This window comes from Myxine glutinosa, chromosome 10 (assembly GCF_964187855.1).
Source record: "Myxine glutinosa chromosome 10, kmMyxGlut1.1, whole genome shotgun sequence".
Classification (NCBI taxonomy): Eukaryota; Metazoa; Chordata; class Myxini; order Myxiniformes; family Myxinidae; genus Myxine; species Myxine glutinosa.
The window spans coordinates 42637090-42663571 of record NC_136270.1 but is presented as its reverse complement, the minus strand read 5'-3'; the positions used below and the strand labels follow the sequence as shown (position 1 = coordinate 42663571).

The 26482-nt window shown below is 45.7% G+C and overlaps 1 protein-coding gene across 1 annotated transcript in view; it reads left to right on the top strand.

Annotated features, from left to right (window-relative positions):
• The window catches only part of LOC137433525 (dual specificity phosphatase 29-like), a 32599-nt gene extending 10455 nt beyond the window's left edge, over nt 1-22144 (top strand). The window contains exons 4-5 of the mRNA XM_078785609.1: nt 3512-3558; nt 21891-22144. Coding sequence (XP_078641735.1) covers nt 3512-3558; nt 21891-21941 — 98 coding nt within the window. The 3' untranslated portion in view covers nt 21942-22144. The remainder of the gene's footprint in view (nt 1-3511; nt 3559-21890) is intronic.
• Nucleotides 22145-26482: the final 4338 nt, after the last annotated feature.

Here is a 26482-nt window from a genome sequence, read left to right as displayed (position 1 = left end):
GTTTCGGGAACTGAGTGGCGTGCTGATGAGGATGGGAGTGTCGTTGAAGCTGAAGGGAAAGGTGTATGCTGCATGTGTGAGAAGTGTTATGATTTATGGGAGCGAGACATGGGTAATGAACGTAGAGCAGCAACCAAGGCTGGAAAGGGTGGAAATGCGAATGGTTCGGTGGATGTGTGGAGTTTTGTTGAGAGAGAGGAAGACAAATGATGAATTGCGAAAGATGATGGGAATAGAGCCTGTGATTGATGCTGTGAAGAGAAACAGGTTGAGATGGTTTGGTCATGTGTTGAGGAATGATGAAAGTGACTGGTTGAGAAGAGTGATGGAAATGAATGTAGCAGGAAGTAGAGGACAGGGAAGACTGAGAAAGACTTGGCTAAAGGTGGTGGAAGAAGAAATGTGTGCAAGGGGGTTAACAAGGAGAGATGCAGAAAATAGGGCAATATGGAGAAGATTGTCATGGGGACCGCAAGGCTAACCCCCACTCTCGCAGGGAAAATGGCCTTAAAATGCCTGTTCTTGTTGTTGTTGTATACCTGTAGTATAATACTATAATGTGGCAATTGTCTGTGTTTGAACCTTATAGGATTGAAAACGGCTGAGCCGATCTCGGCCCAATTTTTGCAATTTTTACCTGTGCACATGATTTACTGACCCCTGTCGGAGGGAGCGGGTATTACTAACCAGGGCTCAAAATGCCCCCCCTCTGCACCCTCGAGCTGCTCCAGGAGGGATCACGTGTTTCTAATTACTTTTTAAAATACAAAACCTTTCACCATAATGTTTAACATCACATTTGGCAAAACAAAGGTGATGTGCAAATCAAAAATTGAGGTCTCTACAGGGCAATGCCATGGAGCACCAGCAAAAGGGGGCAGTATGCAATGGTCACATGGATTTTTCACCAATTTACATAACACAGGTTCTCAGAGGGAAGATATCAAAACATTGTGTCTCTCTCGCTGTCCAGGAGGTATTGTCGAAATCTCACAACACCAAACACTATTACCAACGATTCCTTCTCAATCTGGGGAGTAATTTTTATCCGCGTTCAGAGTTGTCCATGCGTAGGCCACTGGCTGTAACCCACCATCTTAACTGGGTCGAAGGAAGACTGCCTCCATACCAACTGAGGACGCATCCGCTTGAAGAACCAAGCCACCATTAGGATGACATAACATGCCTGGAGCACAAAGCAGCTTTAATATTTTTGATCGGATCACCTTGGGGCTTGTCCCATTTCCATTTCACCTCTTTCTTTAAAAGCTTGTTGTACAAAAGTTACATTATTGGCTAAATGCGGAACAACACTGCGAAGGAAATTTGTTAGGCTAATTCATGAGTGCAATTCTCCCACATTTTCGGGACTAGTACACCCGCACACTACGGGAGCAGAAAGAGGGTCATTGCTCTTTGGGGTATATAGTTTACAGTAGATCTATGGTCGGATCTCAAGAACATTGGGGGTGTGTTCATTTACCAAGTTTCTTGTGGAGAGATCGCCAAGTCGTTTAAGCATTCGAGCAAGCACTCCATTCAAAACCGGTAAGGAACGGCTGGCTTGGCAAGCGCTAGCGAGCTGCTTGGTAAAGGAGCACAACCTGAGCTCCTCCCTTTCAGTTTCGTATGAAACAGCAGGAGCGAGTTTCAAAAGTTCGCGATGTAAAATGCCACGGTAGCGGCAGAAAGGGCCATGTTATTAACCCAACATTTGTGGGTTATATAGAGTACAGTAGATCTTCGCTCAGTTCTGTAAGTAAACCTGACTTCACGGATGTCGGGATTCCTTTCTGAAAACAAATTTGGTTCAAAATAATGGCGTTTCTGAAAACAAATTTCTTCATTTAGTGTTATTAGCCGGCGAAGCCGGTGTTGTCAATGAACGCGTACGTATTATGTTGAAAACCTGATTATGCCTTGGCTCGAGATTCCGAAGCGCAGTGGAGGCCGCCATCTTGCGGATGCGGAAGTATGCATAACAAATTTAAAACGTTCATTAGGAGTTTCTTTCACCCGTCATTGTTTGATTCACAATATTATGCACCTCCAATGTATTATTAAAATACTTTAAGACCAACATCGGCCCGCACGGGCCTGGTTATCTTCAACGAAACGCGTCACCAAACACCGGACCCAATGAGAGTCGAGCATTTGCAAAAATATTTCTAAAATGAAATCACTCAATGGTGGCCGCCATCGACCGGATGCGGAAGTTTGCATTAAACAATTGCGAAAGAGTTCAATAGGAGTTTGTTTCACCCGTCGTTCTTTGATTCACAATCTAATGAACCTCTAATTAGTAATTAAAATACGTTAAGACCAACCTCATTATCTTCAACGAAAATCGTCATCAAACACCAGAACCAATGAGATTCGAGCATTTGAAAAAAAATTTTTTTTAAAGCTTATTACACGTTTCGGAGGGTGAAAACGGCGTCAAATATTCTAACATTGACGAAGAATTATTTTTTAGAAATCTCGCGGCCGTATGGGATAGTTTTTCACGGCCAGAAATACGGTATAAGCGGTTTACATATTTAGTTTAGAAATACGGATAGTTTTTCACGGCCGGAAATATCCGAAGTTGAGACGGAATTCACCGAATTAATCACTGCAAGCTAACTTCTTCTGGTGGAGGAAGCCGCAGTGCCCGGAGAGAACCAGTCCTGACAGCGACTGAAGTTAGAAGACTACACATGTCGGAATGGTACTTAGAACTTGGGACTCAGAAGACTCAGAGAAAGGAGCAACGGATATATTTATTAGAACTCGTTACACAAGCTTGCGGAAAGCAGGATGTCGCAGGAGGCTCACACAAAATGACCAACACTACAACAAGATGCTCTGAAATAATTCGATTTAAACTTGCTATATATAAAGAATATAGGGTGTGGCTTTAGCTCACAAGATACAGAGACAGAATGGGCTCATTGGTCCTCCCACCATTAGTCCCATCCGGTTGTTCAGTTAGTTAAAGGAAGTTCATCCAAGGCCACTCATGGGTTAGCTCAGATAAGGAGATGGTCAGCAATATGTGGCAACATGTTTACAACTTTCTGTATAGAGACCTTGGTTGGGAAAGTACAAAGGGAGTGGACACTCATAAATGTGTCAGCCTACAGGATATTGGCAAAGTCATGTGGGAGGCAGAGAGATAGCAGCTGCAACCAAGGCCAAAGAAAGGGGAACAAGGGATTATGCCAACACAGGGCAAGAGCTCACAAGCACAGAACTCCTTATTAGGGTATTACACATCCTCAATGCACAAGAAAGGACTAAGTATTTTAAAAGAATACAGCAATCAGTCAAAACAAAACATATAATTGGTTATACTTGGTAATTGGTAAAGTAGCAAGAATTAACAAAGGGGGAGGGGAATAATAGCTCTCCACACACACATACTGTGAAAACGTATGTTAAGCCCAGTTAAAATTTCTTAAAATAGGCCTTAAGCTAGCACATCGTATAGTTACTTCCTTAAGCTTCTTGTGACATTTATTGTATGCAGGTATTGGGGAGGACTGTCTGCTCTTCTCTTTTACCAAGTCTTACCAGGTATGGTACCTACTACACCTACCTACTACCAACTACCTAACCTACTGATGCCATGGTGATGGGTAAAATAGTGGCAAGAGGCTTTGGCTTTGCCGGCTCATTGCGGCTTTGCAGTCGGTACTAGTAAAGAGCATTAGCGACTGTTTAAAAAGCTAGTCATACATGTTTGTGGTTTATAAAAATTTTACTTCCTATTGCTTCCACAGAAACGCCATTATAACTATAAGCTATATCACTGCAGGAAAAACGCCTTGGGGAAGTGGGACATTATTAGTATTAATATTGTTTTGTAATAACATTAACAATATGCGATTATCATTAATTTTGTTATTAAAAGCGTCTTTGGACAAACGGCACGATAAAGCTAACTTCATATGGCTATACACCTCAACATGCAACGCCATTGATGGCAATGACGATCGAGGAAAACCCGCTTGGGGGAGAAAACCCCCTTCGGGAGGGGGGCAAATGAATGCGCTACAACCTTCATTATGTAACCCTTGGTCATCCTGTCAAATTTGGTTGAGATCGGATAAGTAAGGATGGAATATATTGGCGTCAAAAATTCATCAGACAGACGGACAGACACAAATGGTGTATTTTAGTATGATTTCACACCAAACGCAATTTCTGTATTCACAATGAACGAGAGCCTACGGTACTGATACAGCCCCTGGTGTGTATTTACTGGAGTATACTTCGAGCTCCCAGGAGCTCTAACTGGTGATAAGCTTGAGATAAATCAAGCTTTGTACTCGTTTGTTCAACAGTTCTTCCAGGGTAGATACTGGGTATTGCTCCAACTCGGAATATTTGTTTGTGGTGCCAGAATAATCACAATAAATCCGCAACCGGCCATCAGGTTCGATGACCAGCACAGTGGGAGAGGCCTTCTCCGGGTGCTGAACTTTCTCAAATTACACCATACTCTTCAAGCTCTTTCAAAGCCTGGTCAAACCTTTCGTGGATGGAAAAATGAACAGTTCTAACCTCCATGAATACAGGATTGGTGTCCTACACCTTCAGAGTAACCTGTACCCCTTTCAGCTTTCCTAAGGCGTTACTGTTGAAGAATGTCGGGGTATTCCTGATGTCCTCAGTGGCAATGGGAACAGCAACATTGAAAATGTTTTTTCCAGGGGAAGGAAAATCGACATCATTTCAGGAACCACCTCCCAGTAGTGAAAGCACTGCTCCATCAACTACACATACTGTAACAAAACCACATCGCTCCCAAATTTGAATAAACCTTTCTTTCTCACCGAATCATTTGTTGACCTCAGCATTGTTGCTTTTCAGTAATAATTGCAGTTGGTTTCAAAGTATTAATGTCACCTGGAAATCAGTGAAAATCACAACTGTTAACAACCCTCGCAAATAAGTTATCACTCAAGCTTTTGGGTCTCACTATCTGCCATGATCTTTCCTGGGAAAACCACATTTCCAAGCTGGCCTCCAAAGCGAGTCGCTGACTGGGCATCCTCCGTCTTCCGAAGTCCTTCCTCGGCACACCTGAGCTCCTCACCACATACAAGGCTTTCATCCACAGCTCAATGGAATACTGCTCTCCCGTCTGGGCTGGTGCTCCTGCCTCACACCTAGCTCGTCTTCACGCTGTTGAAACCAAAGCTTTCAGAATCATTGGGATCTCCTGCGATGAAGCTGATTCCGAGAGCCTTTCACTCGCTCACTACAGGCAGGTGGGTGGTCTTTCCATCTTCGACCGACTCCTCTCTGGCCTTGCTCCCCCAGCTCTCTCTGGGCTCTGTCCCCCAAATATTCCTGCAGGACGCACAAGATCTGCCAGCATCCCTCTTCTGGTGAAACTGCCAAAATCAAGACTCTCTCCTCACCTTCACTCTTTCATTCCTCTTTTCTCCCTCTAGTCACCTGCTCCCTTTATTATATGTTCGATGCGTTAGCTCTTCTATGAGCCTCGACTTGTATACAAAAAAAGGAGAATAGAAGCTGTTGCACGTGGGTGGCGATGGAAGAACTAATGGCATGGGAAAAATAGTATCAGAAGAGATCAGCAAACAGGTGGTCAGAGTGGAAATATGGGAGGGTCAGATAGTTCTGGCATGGGTGGTAGTCTAGTAGGAAGACTAGGTCCCCCTGCACCCCCCGGAGATATACTTCTAATCAGTGTTTCTAGATTGGAAAAAATGTGTAGAAAATGACTAGATATGGCCCCAAGCTGAAAAAATGTCCCACATACCATTTTTATGCAAATTACTGCTGCCATTATCAAAAAAACGATTTTTGACATATCTCAGCCAATATTGCAGATAATTGAAAAATGAAGGTGTCTAGACCCATGTTTTGAAGGGCATAGATCATGATAGAACTATTCATAACATGATTACATGTGTCTATGGTATACTAGTATGCATATTAATGCTGTAATTACAAAATAATCAGTTTTACAAATGATAAGGATACGTTAATACTGCAGATAACTTAACATGGTACATAAGGGGTCTAAACCCAGGTATTTTCAAGGTTAAATGTCAACAAGATGCTCCTGAGTCTTGCATAGGGGCGGGACATTGGCAGTAACATTGGTACCACTCAACTTTTCTTCCCACCATTGACTTTGTATTGCGAGAGATTTTCACTTGCTTATTTAAAGGTTTCTCACCCGGCCCACGTAAAATCTACCAACTCCTGCTGTTAACTCCCAAACATATTTTTTTATGTTATCCAATCACAGTGCAGAAATGACAGACTAGAGATCCAAATTAGTGCTGCTATAGCTGCCATTTTACATTTCCATCCATGTAACATGCGCGCTCGCGCGCTCGTATCAATTGGTAATGTCGCGCGCTCGTATCAATTGGTAACGTTGATGTTATTGAATACCTCAGTTGAAAGTTCAGTCTTCCATTCCATCTGTGTGTTGTTCTTGGTATTCATCCTCCAATCTAGCCAGGTAAGATGCTAACTATAATGTTACTCACACTCTTGACTTCAGTTTCTGCATGAAATCATAAACAGGCAGAATAACAGCTGAGCCAGCTAGCACCATGTTAGCTAACGTTAAAGCTAGCCTCATCTATGTACAGTATGTTCCTAATGTCGGTGTAACTTAAACTTTTGTTAATGCCAAACATGAGACATATCTGTTGACTTCTGTATATGAATTGAACCAGAAAGAGGCACGACAGCTGAGCTAGCTACAGTAACTTAGCACAATGTTTCATTGGCCTAGATAGCTAACGTTAGTGTGGAAGAATTTAGATGTTTTAGCTATTAGCACTTTTGATGCCACTAAACATGGTTTAGTCAGCTAAAAAGTACCCTAGTGTAGAACATGACTCAGAACCTCTGTTACCTCACTGAAAACTCAGAGCCTCCTTTCACAGGCACTTTTAACATCATTCGTGATTTCTTATTTGTCATTTAACAGTGATGGTAGACATCGACAGCAAGCATGCCCAAAAGAAAACGGAGTGTAGAACCTGCAGCCCAAAGCTCTCCTCCTACATGCATCCTTCATGTACCATCCATGTCTGATCATGGGGATTTCACGCCCCTCCGTAAAATTAAAGGATCTGCTTCAGAAAAACTGCAACTGCTTCAAAAGATCCGGGATAGACGTCTCAACCAACCGCATGACTCCCCATGTCGTATGCAATCAGTATGTGATCAGATCCCGGCAACTCTTCCTGATGACCTAGAAAGAGTAGGATATCACAGCAAGTGTTATAAGCACTTTGTCCGCCACTTTCATCGTCTGGGAGATGATACAGAACCAGGGCCATCAACCTCATCATGGCATCACTCTCCTCGTAAACCAGGAGGTTCTGCTGAACCCATCTTCCCGCCAGAGTGTATATTTTGTGAGAAAGTTGAGACCAAAGATGCTCATCGCAATACTGAGAGGCCTACAACCTTCCCATCCTTTAAAAACAAAGAAAATGCATGGGAGCAAATCGAAACACGGGCTGAGAAAATGGGTCTCTATCGACTCCATCGAAAGGTGAAAAACAAAGACCTCTTTGCATGTGAGGCCAAACACCATCCGTCATGTTTTAAAGCTTTCCGCACAGCATTCTACAACTATGAGCGTGCGATTCACAGAGCCGAAGCACCAAAGGAGCAGGCTTGCATGTCAGCCGCCCATGAAAAGGCATTCAACTCAGTACTGGAACACATTCAAACCCAGGTCATCCAGCAGAATAAAGTTCTACAGCTTTCTTCCTTGCGCTTGCTCTATGTCGAGGAACTGAAACTGAATGGATATGAGAACTCAAATTATCGGTCAGAGAAACTACTGAAACGCCTACAGAATGACCCAATCAAGGAGCATATCCACTTCACGAAGGTTGATCATGACAAATGTGATGTCATTTCTTTCTGGCTTGTGCACAGCTCAAACATAACAGTTTCCAATGCTCTCGCACGAGCATTCACACTCGGAAGCACAAACAAGAACCAAAATGTTGCCCTCCAACTTCGCCAGGGTATTCTACAGGCTTTCAGAGAGTGTAAAGACCAACCATGGCCACCAACAGCTGAAGACATGGAGCTCAATCCTGAAGACATCCTACCTCCAGACCTTGTCCGCTTTCTCAGCGTGCTAATGACTGGCAAGGAGGGCATCGAGACAGAAAAGGTGAAGCGTCTGGTCTTCTCCATTGGACAAGATCTGTGCCGTGCAGTGTCAGATGGAAAATGGAAGTTACCAAAGCACATTCTCCTCTGTGTGACTGTAAGGCACCTGTTCCGAAGCAAACAGCTCACCACAATACTACACAGGCTTGGACACTCTGAGAGCTACGATTTCGCCTTGGAGTTGGAAACTGCTCTCGACAAGGTCCTGGATGAAGTCTCAACTTATCGTACACCACAAATTGTGACAGGAGAGGGCAACCTTGTATTCCACTGTGAGTGGGACAACTTGAATAAAACCACTACCAGTGTGCACGGCAGCAACATTGTAAACAGTGCTGGAGGAATCATGGTGCAGGAGGTCAAGCCCGGGTTCGAGAGCAGCAAGGACCGAATGCTACCTACCATCAATAGGTCACAACAGCGTAGCCTGAAGGTCGACACACCAAAAACTCTCCCACCCTTGCACTTTACTCGCGTTGGCCCGAAGTTCCCTGAAGGCTCATCATTCACACCGCCAGCAGAGAATGACACAGTCTATGCCACTACGATGCAAGAGTACTACATCTGGCTCTTCATCAGATACATCGGAAGCTGTGGCCTGCAGCCTGTGCCTGGGCTAGGGGGTTTCACCTCTGCAACTGGTTCTCCCCCACCCAGCAAATCAACAGTCGACTACTGCACGCCTATCCACCAACCGATCACAGACAACGCAGTTGTTCGTGAGCTACTGAAGCGTTCCGAGGCAGCAACTGCTGAGGTGGGTCAGAGATGGGTCCTGAATACATTTGATCTGGGTGTCTGCATGAAAGCCCTTCCCATCATCTGGCGCTGGCCAAATTGTAATTTTTCCTGAAAAAAAGGTGATTACCTGTGATGTTTGTCTAGATCTGAAACTGGCAGTGACTGGTGATTGAAATGCGGTGCCTTTTTGTGTTTCAGGTCGAGGTACGTGAACTCCCCACGATCTACAGCAACCAGGAAGAGACTGATACCAGGGTGGTTCTGTACCTCCATCATGCTGCTACCATCGGATACAAGAACGCTGTAGTCAGAACACCGGACACAGACATCCTCCTGATCCTGCTCCACCATGCCCACAACATCAAGCTGACGGTGTACCTGGATACAGGGTCAGGGAAGCATCGCCAACTTGTCAACGTCTCTGAGCTGGCAGAATCCCTGGGAGAGGACTACTGTGCCACTCTCCTGGGGTACTATGTGTTCAGCGGAGAAGACTGCACCAGTGCCTTCAAAGGGAAGGGAAAAGTCGGGCCCTTGAAAAAGCTGGAGAAGAATCCCAGGTTTCACAGGGCATTCGGTGAACTGGGTGACAACTGGGATGCCAACCCTGAGGTGGAGAGGCAGTTAGAAAAATTCACCTGTGTGATGTACGGCCAGAGTCGCGAGTCATCAGTGGACATTGTCCGTGCCAAGCTGCTACGAAAAATGGTGGGAGAGGACAAGACCCTCACATCCAAGTCCAAGGTTGATCTGGCTCGCCTTCCTCCATGCCAGTCTGCCCTGAAGCCGCACATCCAGCGTGTGAACCACCGCGTAGCATTGTACAAAAGAGCCGATCAACCTATCATCGAAAAGCCAAAACCTTATGAGGAGCAAGGATGGATAAGGACTGATGAAGGACTGTTGAAACCAATGTGGTCCAGTGGTCCCATCCTACCAACCTCACTGGTGGATCTTCTGAACACAGGAGAGCACGAAGAGGAGGAGGAAGAGGAAGGAGAAGAAGAGTTTGACTCTGACGATTTCGATGAAAATGATGATGACTGACTCAGTGTAGAATCACTAATGCTAATGATGTTTATCTAAAACAAGCAAGAGAAGAGTGGTCACATTGAGTGCTAGGACTATTTTGACAGTTGTAATATTTAGAAAAATAAAACTTTGTGTTAACGTCTGTGTAGACGGACCTTAATATGAGTCTATTATTTCGTAAAACTGTGATTATTTTGTAAATAAAGCACTAATTAGCATACTAGTATACCATAGACACATGTAATCATGTTATGAATAGTTCTATCATGATCTATGCCCTTCAAAACATGGGTCTAGACACCTTCATTTTTCAATTATCTGCAATATTGGCTGAGATATGTCAAAAATCGTTTTTTTGATAATGGCAGCAGTAATTTGCATAAAAATGGTATGTGGGACATTTTTTCAGCTTGGGGCCATAGCTAGTCATTTTCTACACATTTTTTCCAATCTAGAAACACTGATTAGAAGTATATCTCCGGGGGGTGCAGGGGGACCTAGTCTTCCTACTAGACTATGGTGATACAGAGGCAAATGATGTGTGTTATGTCAGTATATGGGCCGCAAATGGGAAAGACTGGGGCGCAGAAGCAGGAATTCAGGGATGCACTGGAGAGGATGATGGGAATGGTTTAGCTGGAGGTGATCTCGTGCATTGAGAGGGACTTTAACGTGCATGTGGGAGTAGTAGAGCCGGGTGAAGAGGAATGTGTTGGTAAATTTGGTTGGGGGATGAGGAACAAAGAGGTGCAGAGCTGGTGGAGCTGGAGATGAGGAATGGGATGGCCACAGCTGGTTCATCCTTTCAAAAACGGGAAAGTCACACGGTTATCTATAGGAGGAGTGGACATTGTAGAATATAGGAGTGATTACCTATCATTGTAGAGTACAAGGAGAGCGTGTGGGCCAGGTATGAGCAACTTAACAAAGAAGCGGATAGTTTGGATGAGGTGTGGAAAAAGTACGGAGGCGTTTATGGAGATTGCAGAAATGTTGTGTGGAAGAACATCAGGAAAGGGTGCATCGTCAAGGGATAGAAAACAAGTATGGTGGATGGAGGAAGTAGCAAAGGCAGTTGGTGAAAAGAACGAGGTTTGGAAGAGGTTAGATAAGATCAAGGATTGAGGCAGGCAACCAGAAGCAGGGTTGCTGCACCTGTATGGGCAAAATAAAAAAGCAGCAAGGAGTTCCGTGGATAAGGCAAGGAATGATATAGAAGAGGAGGTGCACAACAAGTTGGTAGAGGAATGTGGGAGAAAGTATATCTACAAATTGGCTCGTGTCAGGGATGAGGATGGCAAGGACATTAAAGGGGATGGAGGGGTGAGGGTTGAGGTTGATTAAGGATGGTTCCGGGAGGCCAGTGACAGAAAGCGGAACAATATTTAAGGTGCGAGAGGATGTTTTAAAGAGCTGTTGAACCAGCGAGCTGAAGCTAACGAGCTATGTGGAGGAGATAGTGGAGTTGGTGGTGTTAAGGAATTAATTAATTTAGCCTTGAATGATTGACAGAACTCAAAAAAATTAAATTGTCCAAACCTTTCAAAAGATAATTGACTGATTTTTAATGAAACGTGGGAGATCTCACTTCAGGTTACAAAAGATATTGCAAAACAAAGAAAACGAGTTTAAGAAACACACACACTTCAATTTTCATACGCAAATTCTCAGTAAGAGATCTCATCAAAGTGACACATTCAAGAACAGAGTAAAAATCTCCACACAAAATGCAGGTCTCCACAGACAACCCCAAAGTCAGAATGTCAGTACGCAACATCCAATACAGACATCCAATACAGTCAGAATGTCAGTACGTAACATCCAATACAGTCAGAATGTCAGTACGCAACATCCAATACAGACATTCAATACAGTCAGAATGTCAGTACGCAACATCCAATACAGTCAGAATGTCAGTACGCAACATCCAATACAGTCAGAATGTCAGTACGCAACATCCAATACAGACATCCAATACAGTCAGAATGTCAGTACGCAACATCCAATACAGTCAGAATGTCAGTACGCAACATCCAATACAGACATTCAATACAGTCAGAATGTCAGTACGCAACATCCAATACAGTCAGAATGTCAGTACGCAACATCCAATACAGTCAGAATGTCAGTACGCAACATCCAATACAGACATCCAATACAGTCAGAATGTCAGTATGCAACATCCAATACAGTCAGAATGTCAGTACGCAACATCCAATACAGACATTCAATACAGTCGGAATGTCAGTACGCAACATCCAATACAGTCAGAATGTCACTATGCAACATCCAATACAGACATCCAATACAGTCAGAATGTCAGTACGCAACATCCAATACAGTCAGAATGTCAGTACGCAACATCCAATACAGACATCCAATACAGACTACAGTCAGAATGTCAGTACGCAACATCCAATACAGTCAGAATGTCAGTACGCAACATCCAATACAGTCAGAATGTCAGTACGCAACATCCAATACAGTCAGAATGTCAGTACGCAACATCCAATACAGACAAGCCAAAATGAGAATCTCAACAACTTTGCTTTTACACAGCTATTTTATAGTAGAAGATCAAAGAGTCAGAAGGGATGGTGAGAGGTCAGGAGAGGGTCAGAGGGGAGGGTGAGAGGTCAGGAGAGGGTCAGAGGGGAGGGTGAGAGGTCAGGAGAGGGTCAGAGGGGAGGGTGAGAGGTCAGGAGAGGGTCAGAGGGGAGGAGAAAAAATGGATTTGGGGGCCGAAGGAAAGATAACATTTCGGAACATCAAAGAAAGCTTAACAGTCATTCGTGGTCTCTCAGCGCCATCCGCTGGATTCATCCATGGCACTGCCCCACGATCCATGGCACTGCCTCGCGATCCATGGCACTGCCCCGCGATCCATGGCACTGCCCCGCGATCCATGGCACTGCCCCGCGATCCATGGCACTGCCCCGCGATCCATGGCACTGCCCCGCGATCCATGGCACTGCCCCGCGATCCATGGCACTGCCCCGCGATCCATGGCACTGCCCCGCGATCCATGGCACTGCCCCGCGATCCATGGCACTGCCCCGCGATCCATGGCACTGCCCCGCGATCCATGGCACTGCCCCGCGATCCATGGCACTGCCCCGCGATCCATGGCACTGCCCCGCGATCCATGGCACTGCCCCGCGATTCATGGCACTGCCCCGCGATCCATGGCACTGCCCCGCAATCCATGGCACTGCCCCGCGATCCATGGCACTGCCCCGCGATCCCTGGCACTGCCCCGCGATCCATGGCACTGCCCCGCGATCCATGGCACTGCCCCGCGATCCATGGCACTGCCCCGCGATCCATGGCGAAGGAGTAAAGACATTATACAACACTCTATCTCTAAACCCTTCAGTACAAACAAGTTCTGTGACTTTTAAGATAACAACTGGGTTCGTGATGAAGACCAGATGGTGGCCCCCACTCCAATCAGCTTGGGAAGGGAATTTGGATCACAGAAAGTACAATTCTCAGTAATTGTGGAGAATACAGTTATATCTTAATGTGTCTTAATACATTTGTTGTGCTAGATTAATATAATTACTCCCGCCAGGGAGTAATGCATTCGCTCGTGTCCGTCCGTCCGTCCGTCCGTGTATGTGTGTGTGTGTGTGTGTGTGTGTGTGTGTGTGTGTTCGTTTGTGTGTTCACGTGTTCGTGTGTTTGTGAACAAGATATCTGGAAAAGTTCTGAACGGATTTGGATGAAAGTTGGTGGGATGATTGCCCTTGGGATAAGGAAGAATTGATTAGTTTTTGGTGAAGCTCAGGATATTATTCCGGATCCAGGAATTTTTGAAGGATTTTTTTACCATTGGAAGATAGGGCTCATTTTTTTTAAACATTATCTTCTATATATTCTATATTTAACATTGTGATATGAAAATAGTTTTCATATTTGTTGTAAATGTAGTTTAAACTCGTGGTTATGCGTTAGAGCGGTGTATTTTGTTAGCAGCATCGTCTTCAATATTCTTTTTTTTCTTTCTAATAAAGACATATTCTGTCATTTTAAAACCACCAAAGTGTGTATTAGTTTTCCCCGTTTCATAAAATGTATCGTTTGATACGTATAATGCTTTAAAATTGTTTTTATTATTATTATTATTTACCTCAGAAGAGATATCAACATTTACCTCAGCGAATGTCAATCGCGGTGTCAGTATTTGATGAGCTTATAAAGACTTCGGTGAGTTATAAGTGTGACACGCATGTGCGCGGGATTCTTCCCAGAAGAATGAGTGGTCGCATTAGCTTGTACGACTTAAAATGAGCGAGTTTTGTTTTGACGTTTGGGCCAGTTTTACATGTTGTATCCCTAAGGAATGAAACGAACGTTTTCCTGGCTTACAATTTTATTTGAAGTCACACATGCCTCAAAATACACTCACTTATATAGAATTGAACGCTGAATCCGAAAATGAAAGTGAAATTGCCTTGTTTTTTTTTAACATTATCTTCTATATATTCTAAATATATATCTGTGCAGTGTCTGTCTTGTGTTGTCACTGAACTACTCCCTCAAACTTTTGTGAAATCGTACTATTCCAACTTGACCCACGGCGGGAGTATGCGCTCTACTGAGTGGCGTTCTAGTTAATTCCAGTGTGAATGAGGAAGTGTACATTCATTCTGATTTCCCTAGGGAACAGTATTCCTTCAGTGCCGTTGCCAAGTGATAATCTAGTTTTTTCCCGTGGGATGCGACATGTGCAACCTTGTACAAACTCAACACTTATTAATAATAGCTTCAGAACTACTCTTATAGGCTTATACACTTGCTAATAATGAAATGTTTGTTCTATAGACTAAATCGTTTGGGTATACGAGTTTGTGGCGGACACGAAAGCACTGACGCGGTGACATCACCCCGCACACCAAGTGGGGATGGGCCACGCCAGGGAGAGAGGCGTGGCCTCACGATATACGCAGAGCGCGCAGCCCTGAGCAGCTTAGTGCTGCAGTTTGAGTACTTTGAATAAAGACTCTTTTATGAACCGCGTTGTCCGCTTGCTCTTTGCGTAAGCATTAGCGTGCGCAGCATCGCGCTTTATATGGTGACCTCGACGTTGGATCTGCCGTAGCGATCCTTCCGAACACGACGCCATTGCAATGGCCAACGACAAGGCAATGGCGATTAAACTTCCCGAATTTTGGGAGGCCCAGGCCGAAGTCTGGTTCGTTCAAGCCGAAGCCCAATTTCAGCTTCGGCGCCTCACCAACGACGACATGCGCTACTGCCACGTCGTCGCCTCCCTCGGGCCCGGCACGGCCGCTCGAGTTGTGTCCGTCCTTCGCCACCCACCGGACGGCCACAAGTACGAGGCACTCAAGCGGCTACTCCTAGCCACGTTCGGCCTCACGGACGACGCACGGGCCGACCGCCTCCTGGATCTCCCCGAGCTCGGCGACACGCGCCCGTCGGTCAGAATGGACCATATGCTGTCACTGTTGAGCGACGAAGCCCCCGGTTCTCTATTCCGGGCGCTTTTCCGTCGCCAACTTCCAGCGCAGGTTCGCCTCGCGTTGGCCGGGACCGGGCTAACGGAACCCCGAGCATTGGCGGCCGAGGCGGACAAGTACTTCGCCGCTTCGGACACGCGGGCGAGAGTCGGCGTGGCCGTCACGGCCCTCGTGGCTGATGCTGCTAATGCTGCTGATGCTGCTGTTCCACAGCATCAGCTTATACAGCATACGCAGCATGCTGATACGCACCTCGTGACCGCCGCCACGCCCCGCCCACCGCCGCGGCGAAAACCGCCACCGCGGGGAAACCCGCCAACTCCACCGGCCTGGCGGAGCCAGCCGCGCTCCTCCAGCTCCACCACCTGGTGCTGGTTCCACGCCAAGTTTGGCCACGAGGCTCGGCAATGTCATCCGCCATGCTCCTTCAACAGGTCGGGAAACGCCCGGGCCGGCGCTCAATAGTGGCGATGAGCGCCGGCCATTCGAGCAGCCTGCTGTTCATAACGGACACCTTATCCGGGCGCCGTTACCTGTGCGACACGGGAGCGCAGGTGAGTGTCGTTCCCGCCGGCACGTCAGACAAGCACGCCGCGGGCGGGGGCCCCGCGCTGCTTGCCGCGAATGGGACGCCCATCCGTACGTACGGAAAACGCTGCCTCTCTCTGCGGTTCGGAGGGCAGGTTTTCCGATGGACGTTCGTCACCGCCGACGTGCCCATGGCACTGCTTGGCACGGACTTCCTGTGCGCTAATGGGCTCCTGGTCGACGTAAAGCGCAGACGTCTTGTCCAGGCCGAGACGTTCAGCTCGCTCGCTTGTGCGCTGCCCAGCTCGTCGAGCAGCTCAACGAGCGGCTTGCCAAGCGGTTTGCCGAACGGTTCGGTTCCGGCCACGTTGGTCTGTATGCTTCCGGCAGCGGACGCATTCACCCGCCTCCTCGCCGGCTTCCCGGCCCTCACGCGGCCCACCTTCTCGGCGGGGGCCGTCAAGCACGGGGTGGCCCATCACATCCCCACCGTCGGGCCACCGGTCTACGCCCGGGCACGCCGCCTCGAGCCGACGAAGCTGGCGGTGGCAAAAGCGGGGTTCGCTACCCTGGAGCGACTCGGCATCGTTCGGCGCTCAGAGAGCGCTTGGGCGTCGCCGCTGCACATCGTGCCGAAGCCCGGCGGGGGATGGCGACCGTGCGGGGACTATCGCCGTCTCAATGACGCCACCACCCCCGACCGCTACCCCGTCCCCCACATTCAGGACTTTTCCGCCCGTTTGGCGGGCATGTCCTTCTTCTCGAAGGTGGACCTCATACGCGGCTACCATCAAGTCCCCGTCAGGCCGGAGGACGTCCCGAAGACGGCGGTCATCACGCCATTCGGACTCTTCGAGTTACTGCGGATGCCCTTCGGTCTGAAGAATGCGGCTCAGGCGTTCCAGCGACTAATGGACAGTGTCCTGCGCGACTTGGATTTTGTCTACGTCTACCTGGACGATATCCTCGTCGCCAGCGCGTCCCGCGAAGAGCACCTACGCCACCTCCGCACGCTCTTCGAACGCCTGGGCCAGCATGGCCTGATTGTGAACCCCGCAAAGTGCCGGTTCGGCGCCGCCATAATCGATTTTCTGGGGCACCGTGTCACCAGGCACGGAGCCGTCCCCCTGCCGGCCAAGGTGGATGCGGTGAAGGGGTTTCCGCGCCCCCGCACGATCAGAGGGCTGCAGGAGTTCCTGGGCATGGTGAACTTTTACCATCGGTTCCTGCCCCGTATCGCCCAGCTCCTGCGCCCCCTGCACGAAGCTCTCCGAGGTAAGCCGGGCAAAGGCGACGTTACCTGGACCGAGCAGATGGACACGGCGTTCACGGGCGCGAAGCTCGCCTTGGCTAACGCCACCATGCTCGCGCACCCGGCGCCTGATGCACCGATCGCCCTCACCACCGACGCCTCGGACTACGCGGTGGGCGTGGTGCACGAGCAATGGGTGCGTGGAGCTTGGCAACCGCTGGCGTTCTTTAGCCGGCAGCTTCGCCCGCCCGAACGCCGTTACAGTACCTTCGACCACGAGTTGCTCGGGCTTCACTTGGCGGTCAGGCACTTCCGCCATCTGCTCGAGGGCCGTGCGTTCACGGCCTTCGTCGACCACAAGCCGCTGATCTTCGCGATGGGCAAGGTCACCGAGCCGTGGTCGGCCCGGCAGCAGCGTCACCTCTCGGCCGTGTCCGAGTACACGACGGACATCCGGCACGTCGCGGGGAAGGACAACCCGGTGGCGGATTGCCTTTCCCGGGCCGTCGCCCACGCAGTCCACCTCGGCATCGACTATGCCCGGATGGCAGCGGACCAGGCCGCTGACCCCGACGTCCAGGCCTTGCGGACCGCCGTCACGGGCCTCCGTGTCACCGAGGTGCCGTTCGACGGCGCAGGTGCGGCCCTCTTGTGCGACGTCTCCCTCGGGCGTCCTCGCCCCATCGTGCCCGTGGGCTGGCAGCGCCATGTGTTTGACGCCATCCACGGCCTGTCCCACCCGGGCGCGAGGGCCTCCCAAAGGTTGATCGCCGACAAGTTCGTCTGGCATGGCCTCCGGAAGGCCGTCCGCGGCTGGGCCAGGACGTGCCTCGCGTGCCAGCGCGCCAAGGTGCACCGGCACACCCAGGCCCCGTTGGCCCCGTTCACGGTGCCGGAACGCCGGTTTGACCACGTCCACGTGGACCTGGTTGTACCTCTGCCCCCCTCGCGGGGGTTCACCCACGTCCTCACCATGGTGGACCGCACCACCCGGTGGCCGGAGGCCGTGCCCTTGGCGTCGACGATGGCGGCGGATGTCGCGCAGGCTTTCATCGCCACCTGGGTCGCCCGGTTCGGCGCCCCCTCAGACATCTCGTCCGACCGCGGCCCCCAGTTCACCTCGGAGCTCTGGGGGGCGGTCGCGCAGGGGCTCGGGGTCCGGCTGCACCGAACCACGGCCTACCACCCCCAGGCTAACGGCCTGTATGAGCGATTTCACCGCTCATTGAAGGCCGCGCTCCGGGCCACCCTCCGCGACGGCGGCTGGGTCGACAGGCTCCCCTGGGTCCTGCTGGGCCTCCGGACGGCGCCCAAGGAGGACCTGCGCGCATCCGCGGCGGAGTTGGTCTTCGGGCAACCGCTGCGGGTGCTGGGCGAGTTCCTCCCCGACTCCACGGCACCATGGTCCGCGGCACAGCAGCGCTCCGCTCTGCAAGAGACCGCCCAGAGGTTCGCCCCGGTGCCAACGGCATGCCACGGGCACCCACCGACGCACGTCGCCCCGGAGCTTCGCACGGCAGAGTACGTCTTTGTCCGCCACGATGCCCACCGGACACCACTGCGGCCCCCGTACGACGGGCCTTTCCGCGTGCTTGAGACCGGGGCGAAGCACTTCACCCTGGACATCGGCGGTACTCCTGACCGCGTTTCTGTAGACCGCCTCAAGCCGGCCCACCTCGACGTGGACCATCCACCGCCAGTGGCCCGACCCGGGCGGACCCCCGGCACCGCCCAGCCCCGCCGCCATGCCGCCCCCCGGTCCTGCTGCCGGAGGCATCCCAGATGGCATCCGTGCATCCCAGACGCCGCCAGTCGCCAGGGGGCGCTTCGGCCGGGTCATCCGTTTGCCCCGCAAACTGACCCTTCAGGTGCGCGGGGATTCTGGGGGGGCGCGTGTGGCGGACACGAAAGCACTGACGCGGTGACATCACCCCGCACACCAAGTGGGGATGGGCCACGCCAGGGAGAGAGGCGTGGCCTCACGATATACGCGGAGCGCGCAGCCCTGAGCAGCTTAGTGCTGCAGTTTGAGTACTTTGAATAAAGACTCTTTTATGAACTGCGTTGTCCGCTTGCTCTTTGCGTAAGCATTAGCGTGCGCAGCATCGCGCTTTAAGTTAAAGATTTACGAAATCATAGACGGTCCTTTGGGATTTGACCTTCATACTTGATAAGTATAGTTATTTGTCCTTCAAATATTTAATTAAAAGAAACCATTTTCCAAACCAAACTTGTCGATTTGCGCCGATAAGCCAACCTTAGACAAACAGGCTCGTTGCTCCGGGAAACCAGACAAGGAAACGATTTATGACCCCCTCTGGAGTTCGGCTGCGAGTCCCAGTTACTAAAAGGAGAATGGTTATTGCTGGTAGATATTAGAACATGATTCAAACTGAGCATCTTACTATAATTCACCAAATGTCCGTCCGTCCGTCTGTCTGTCTGTCTGTCTGTCTGTCTGTCTGTCCGTCCGTTCGAAGGTACCGTAAAAACTGCTGAACCGATCGCAAAGATATTTTGTGTGGGTCATCCTGGGATCTCCAGGAGTAAAATAGGCTATTTAGTTTTCCCAATTTCAGCTTTGGTCTCCAGCATTCTCAGGTTTGGAATCCCACATAACATTCGCGTTCGCATAACGTTCATTGTGACGATGTTCTCATTGTGACGATGTTATTTTCCAGGGTGCCGCACAAACGGCTGCACCGATCGCTGCACGGCTGCACCGATCGAACTCGGTGACCTTGGACGAAGACCTTTTATAAGGACACGGGTTGAATCCCTGCTTGAGAGAATTCCAACCCCCTCCCCGCCATCACGGCCATCTCTCCAACTTACAATCCCACGAGATATGCGGAAAGGACGACCCAAAACCAATATAAACATAATTAAACATCATTCGTATATAAACATCATTAAAAGTAAATAATGACCTCGGCCAAAGTTCAAACGATGTTTAATCTCTACATGAGAGAATTGCACATAGCTATTTGGGCGGTGTATACGCTAACAGATCGCTGTCTCCATCGATGTTGCCAAGGCCGTAACAGCTATCGGCTTAAAAACCTTTTAACTGTTGATTTGGTAGTAACTCCAATTAATCACAAAATAAACTTTTAACAACATTGTTAATGTTTCCTTCATTGTAAAAACTATCAAATTGTTTGGAATGAAAAAAAGAGATATCGAGTTCAAGTGAATGACGACATGCCGTGATGGTTTCTACTTTTTGAACGTGAATTTCGCGGATCGCCATATGCAGATTCGCCACGGTCCCACGATCGATGTTTCTCTACGTGAATGTACCCGTTTGTTTGCGAAGGGGTACGTTTTTCATGGAAGTCCCTCACGAACTTGCTGTCCATGTCTGACGTGCGACTGAAGGTGCTACAGGAATGTGGAATTTATTGGTTTCATGCTTTGGCATTCACCGTATCTGCATTGCCTGTTTGCGTCTGGCCTCCCACCCGTGCGTAGCACGGGTATCTCACTAGTTATATATTAATGCAGCTTAAGCAAACAATTAAAACTTAAGTGTTTGCAACAAATGGTCAAGGCTCAAGAAAAGTCCACTGAACCTACACAAATTACGTACGCAAATAATAAATTTTCTTCAACAGTGGAGATCACGGAAGAGGAAATGCGGACGGCATTGAAGAGGATGAAGAAGGGAAGAGCTGTGTACAGAGGCACATTGATCCGGTGTGTACAGAGATTATAAAATTGCAGCAGAAGAAGTCGGAGTCAATTGGATGAAGAGGCTGTTGAATATATGTATGAGAGAGGGTTTAATTCCAGAGGGTTGGAGGACATGGATAATTGTGCCGATATGGAAGGGGAAGGGTGATGTTCAAGATCCGGGAACGTGCAGGGGCATTACGCTCCTAAATCATGTCATGACGGTGCTGGAGAGGATTCTGGACAGAAGGAAAAGGAAGAGTGTGGAGAAGGAGATCGGAGAAGAGCAGTCAGGGTTTCGGAAGGGCAGAGGGATGATGGATGGGATGTTCATGCTGAGACAGCTGGTGGAGAGAAGAGGTTGGAAGTGCAAGGTGAAATGGTGGCATTGTGACTTGTGGATGACAAAAACATGGAAACTTCTGTATAAGGTGGAAAAAAAAAGGAAGGGGGCCGACACTTGGTATTGACCCGGGGCCCATTCTGGCTCTTGGTGGCCCTGGGTGCGGATGGGGTGAAGATCGAATGGCAAAGAGAGGGGAAAGGTTGAAGGAGCAAGGTAGGACAAAAAGAGGTTGAGATGGGAGGATTGGGTGAGGAGGGATAAGCAGAAAGGTGAGGGTCTTTGGAGAGTGGAGATAGTTGGCAGAGGACAGAGGGGAGTGGAGGAGTATCATGGTCAAGGCAGGGCAGGGGCCTGGTGCCAGTGGATCTCAACCCTTAAAGAAAAGAGAAGAAGAAGATTTACTATATGAGGAGGAAGCAGGAGTAAATGACTATAACATCATGCGGTCGGCATTTCCCTCTTGCCAACATTGCCACTTGATTTCGTTTTTTTGTTTTGTTAATTTGGTATATTTAATTTGGGCACAGCATTTGTCGCTGTATGTAGCCAGCACATAATGTAAAGATCTGAAGGGTTTGGTGAAGTACTCAGAATATATATTTTTTCAATTTACGATTTGTGGGTGATATTTATGATGCCAGTTTTTCAATTCCCACAGGGCGGGTTCTCGTGCATTGCGTCATGGGCCGCAGCCGTTCGGCCACGCTAGTCCTTGCCTTTCTGCTCCTGCGCCGATCACTTCCACTGGAACGTGCTGTGCGAGAGACGCTGTGTAGGAGGAACTTGCAGCCAAACCGTGCATTCCTGGCACAACTGCGCACCCTGAATACAGCGCTGCAGCACCAGCGTCTGGGGGTAACGTCACCGGAAACAAGAACCAGCCTTTCTCAATAAAGAGCAAGAGACGAATGGTCCAATTGAATATGCAGCTTTCCTATCAAGAGTATGCAAGGAATAATAAGAAGTGTTTGTGGAGCTTCATCATTCCAATGTTGGCTCGTTGAAGTCACAAGTAGCCTCATAAATCCATATTGGCAACTTCAGTTGTTTATAATTGCTCATTGGTTTGGCAGGATAGCTTGGAGGTAAACACACCTGCTTTTGAGCTTGCTCACCTGGGGTCAAATCTCATCCCAGAAATAAACTGTCAAATAAATGATGACATCAATCTCCAAATTCAATTAAAATAAAAAATGAAGACATCAATCTCCAAATGCAATTAAAATGATAAATGAAGACATCAATCTCCAAATGCATTTAAAATAATAAATGATGACATCAATCTCCAAATGCATTTAAAATAATAAATGATGACATCAATCTCCAAATGCATTTAAAATAATAAATGAACACATCAATCTCCAAATGCAATTAAAATAATAAATGATGACATCAATCTCCAAATGCAATTAAAATAATAAATGATGACATCAATCTCCAAATGCATTTAAAATAATAAATGATGACATCAATCTCCAAATTCATTTAAAATAATAAATGATGACATCAATCTCCAAATGCATTTAAAATAATAAATGATGACATCAATCTCCAAATGCAATTAAAATAATAAATGATGACATCAATCTCCAAATGCATTTAAAATAATAAATGATGACATCAATCTCCAAATGCAATTAAAATAATAAATGATGACATCAATCTCCAAATGCATTTAAAATAATAAATGATGACATCAATCTCCAAATTCAATTAAAATGATAAATGATGACATCAATCTCCAAATGCAATTAAAATAATAAATGATGACATCAATCTCCAAATTCAATTAAAATAATGAATGATGACATCAATCTCCAAATGCATTTAAAATAATAAATGATGACATCAATCTCCAAATTCAATTAAAATGATAAATGATGACATCAATCTCCAAATGCAATTAAAATAATAAATGAAGACATCAATCTCCAAATGCAATTAAAATAATAAATGATGACATCAATCTCCAAATTCAATTAAAATAATAAATGATGACATCAATCTCCAAATGCAATTAAAATAATAAATGATGACATCAATCTCCAAATGCAATTAAAATAATAAATGATGACATCAATCTCCAAATGCAATTAAAATAATAAATGATGACATCAATCTCCAAATGCAATTAAAATAATAAATGATGACATCAATCTCCAAATGCAATTAAAATAATAAATGATGACATCAATCTCCAAATGCAATTAAAATAATAAATGATGACATCAATCTCCAAATGCAATTAAAATAATAAATGATGACATCAATCTCCAAATGCATTCAAAATAATAAATGATGACATGAATCTCCAAATTCAATTAAAATAAAAAAATGAAGACATCAATCTCCAAATGCAATTAAAATGATAAATGATGACATCAATCTCCAAATGCATTCAAAATAATAAATGATGACATGAATCTCCAAATTCAATTAAAATAATAAATGATGACATCAATCTCCAAATTCAATTAAAATAATAAATGATGACATCAATCTCCAAATGCAATTAAAATAATAAATGATGACATCGATCTCCAAATTCAATTAAAATAATAAATGATGACATCAATCTCCAAATTCAATTAAAATAATAAATGATGACATCAATCTCCAAATGCAATTAAAATAATAAATGATGACATCAATCTCCAAATGCAATTAAAATAATAAATGATGACATCGATCTCCAAATTCAATTAAAATAATGAATGATGACATCGATCTCCAAATGCATTCAAAATAATAAATGATGACATCAATCTCCAAATGCAATTAAAATAATAAACAAGTACACATACATTCAAAGTACACCGCCCCATGCCAAATAATTAAATATGCTGCAGCGCGGCATTGCCGGGGCGCCTCCGGCGCCCGGCAATACCGCAGTGCAGCTCATTAAGGCTGCATTGGGAGGGAGAGGTGTACACTAATTGATTGATTAATTGTATAATTAAAATCAATAAAAGATTATCACAAAATATTTTCATAATCAATTGGCTAATCGCATAACTAAACCACTAGTGCTTCATCCGAAGATGTATCTTTTAGAAATTTAATTAAATAAGTCATTTATAAAAAATTAAATAATTAATTGATTACTCAATAAATAATTAATCGATTAATCAATAAATAATTAATAGATGAAATGATTAATCAATAAATCAAAAATATCCTTGATAGCCACATCACTTGGTCACTTATGTCCAAATATTAGCTTCCCAGCTCAAAAGGTGCCTGAGATATTGGCCAAATGAGAAAGAAAATAAATAAATGATTAATAATGAAAATAAATAAATAATAATCATAAAAAAATTAAATTGGTAATCAATTTGGTCAGAGAACACATAAACTACCACTATTTCATCAGAATCTGTAACTTAAAAAAAAAAAATTTTTGGGTCATTAATCGAATAATTAAATAATTAATCGATTAATTGATTAATTAATAAATCAAAAATATCCTTTGCAGCCAAATCACCTGGTCATTGGCATGTCCAAATATCAGCTTCCTAACTCAAAAGGTGCCTGAGTTAATAATGGTCAGAAGAGAAATGAAATTTAATTAATTAAATAAGTACTTAATTAAACGCTAATAATTAAATAACTCCTCAATTAATTGATTATTCAAAAAACAAAAAATACCGTATTTGACAAAGGACTTGCTCACGACTGTGCCGAAATTTCAGCTTCCTAGCTCAAAGGATGGCTGAGATATCGTCCGGACAACCAAGAAAGAAAACAAACAAGTACACATACATTCAAAGTACACCGCCCCATGCCAAATAATTAAATATGCTGCAGCGCGGCATTGCCGGGGCGCCTCCGGCGCCCGGCAATACCGCAGTGCAGCTCATTGAGGCTGCATTGGGAGGGAGAGGTGTACACTAATTGATTGATTAATTGTATAATTAAAATCAATAAAAGATTATCACAAAATATTTTCATAATCAATTGGCTAATCGCATAACTAAACCAGTAGTGCTTCATCCGAAGATGTATCTTTTAGAAATTTAATTAAATAAGTCATTTATAAAAAATTAAATAATTAATTGATTACTCAATAAATAATTAATCGATTAATCAATAAATACTTAATAGATGAAATGATTAATCAATAAATCAAAAATATCCTTGATAGCCACATCACTTGGTCACTCATGTCCAAATATTAGCTTCCCAGCTCAAAAGGTGCCTGAGATATTGGCCAAATGAGAAAGAAAATAAATAAATGATTAATAATGAAAATAAATAAATAATAATCATAAAAAAATTAAATTATTAATCAATTTGGTCAGAGAACACATAAACTACCACTATTTCATCAGAATCTGTAACTTAAAAAAAAAAAAATTTTTTGTCATTAATCGAATAATTAAATAATTAATCGATTAATTGATTAATTAATAAATCAAAAATATCCTTTGCAGCCAAATCACCTGGTCATTGGCATGTCCAAATATCAGCTTCCTAACTCAAAAGGTGCCTGAGTTAATAATGGTCAGAAGATAAATGAAATTTAATTAATTAAATAAGTACTTAATTAAACGCTAATAATTAAATAACTCCTCAATTAATTGATTATTCAAAAAACAAAAAATACCGTATTTGACAAAGGACTTGCTCACTACTGTGCCGAAATTTCAGCTTCCTAGCTCAAAGGATGGCTGAGATATCGTCCGGACAACCAAGAAAGAAAGAAAACAAGAAATCAACCAGAGTGAAAACTGAGTACTCTCTTTCAGCGTGCGTCACTGCCGAGCCCCCTTCGGTGCCCAGCAATGACGATTTGCAATGCCTGGAGATGGCATAGGAAAGGTGCGGTGTACAACAAGACAAGTACACATACATTCAAAGTACACCGCCCCATGCCAAATAATTAAATATGCTGCAGCGCGGCATTGCCGGGGCGCCTCCGGCGCCCGGCAATACCGCAGTGCAGCTCATTGAGGCTGCATTGGGAGGGAGAGGTGTACACTAATTGATTGATTAATTGTATAATTAAAATCAATAAAAGATTATCACAAAATATTTTCTTAATCAATTGGCTAATAGCATACCTAAAGCACTAGTGCTTCATCCGAAGATGTATCTTTTAGAAATTTAATTAAATAAGTCATTTATAAAAAATTAAATAATTAATTGATTACTCAATAAATAATTAATCGATTAATCAATAAATACTTAATAGATGAAATGATTAATCAATAAATCAAAAATATCCTTGATAGCCACATCACTTGGTCA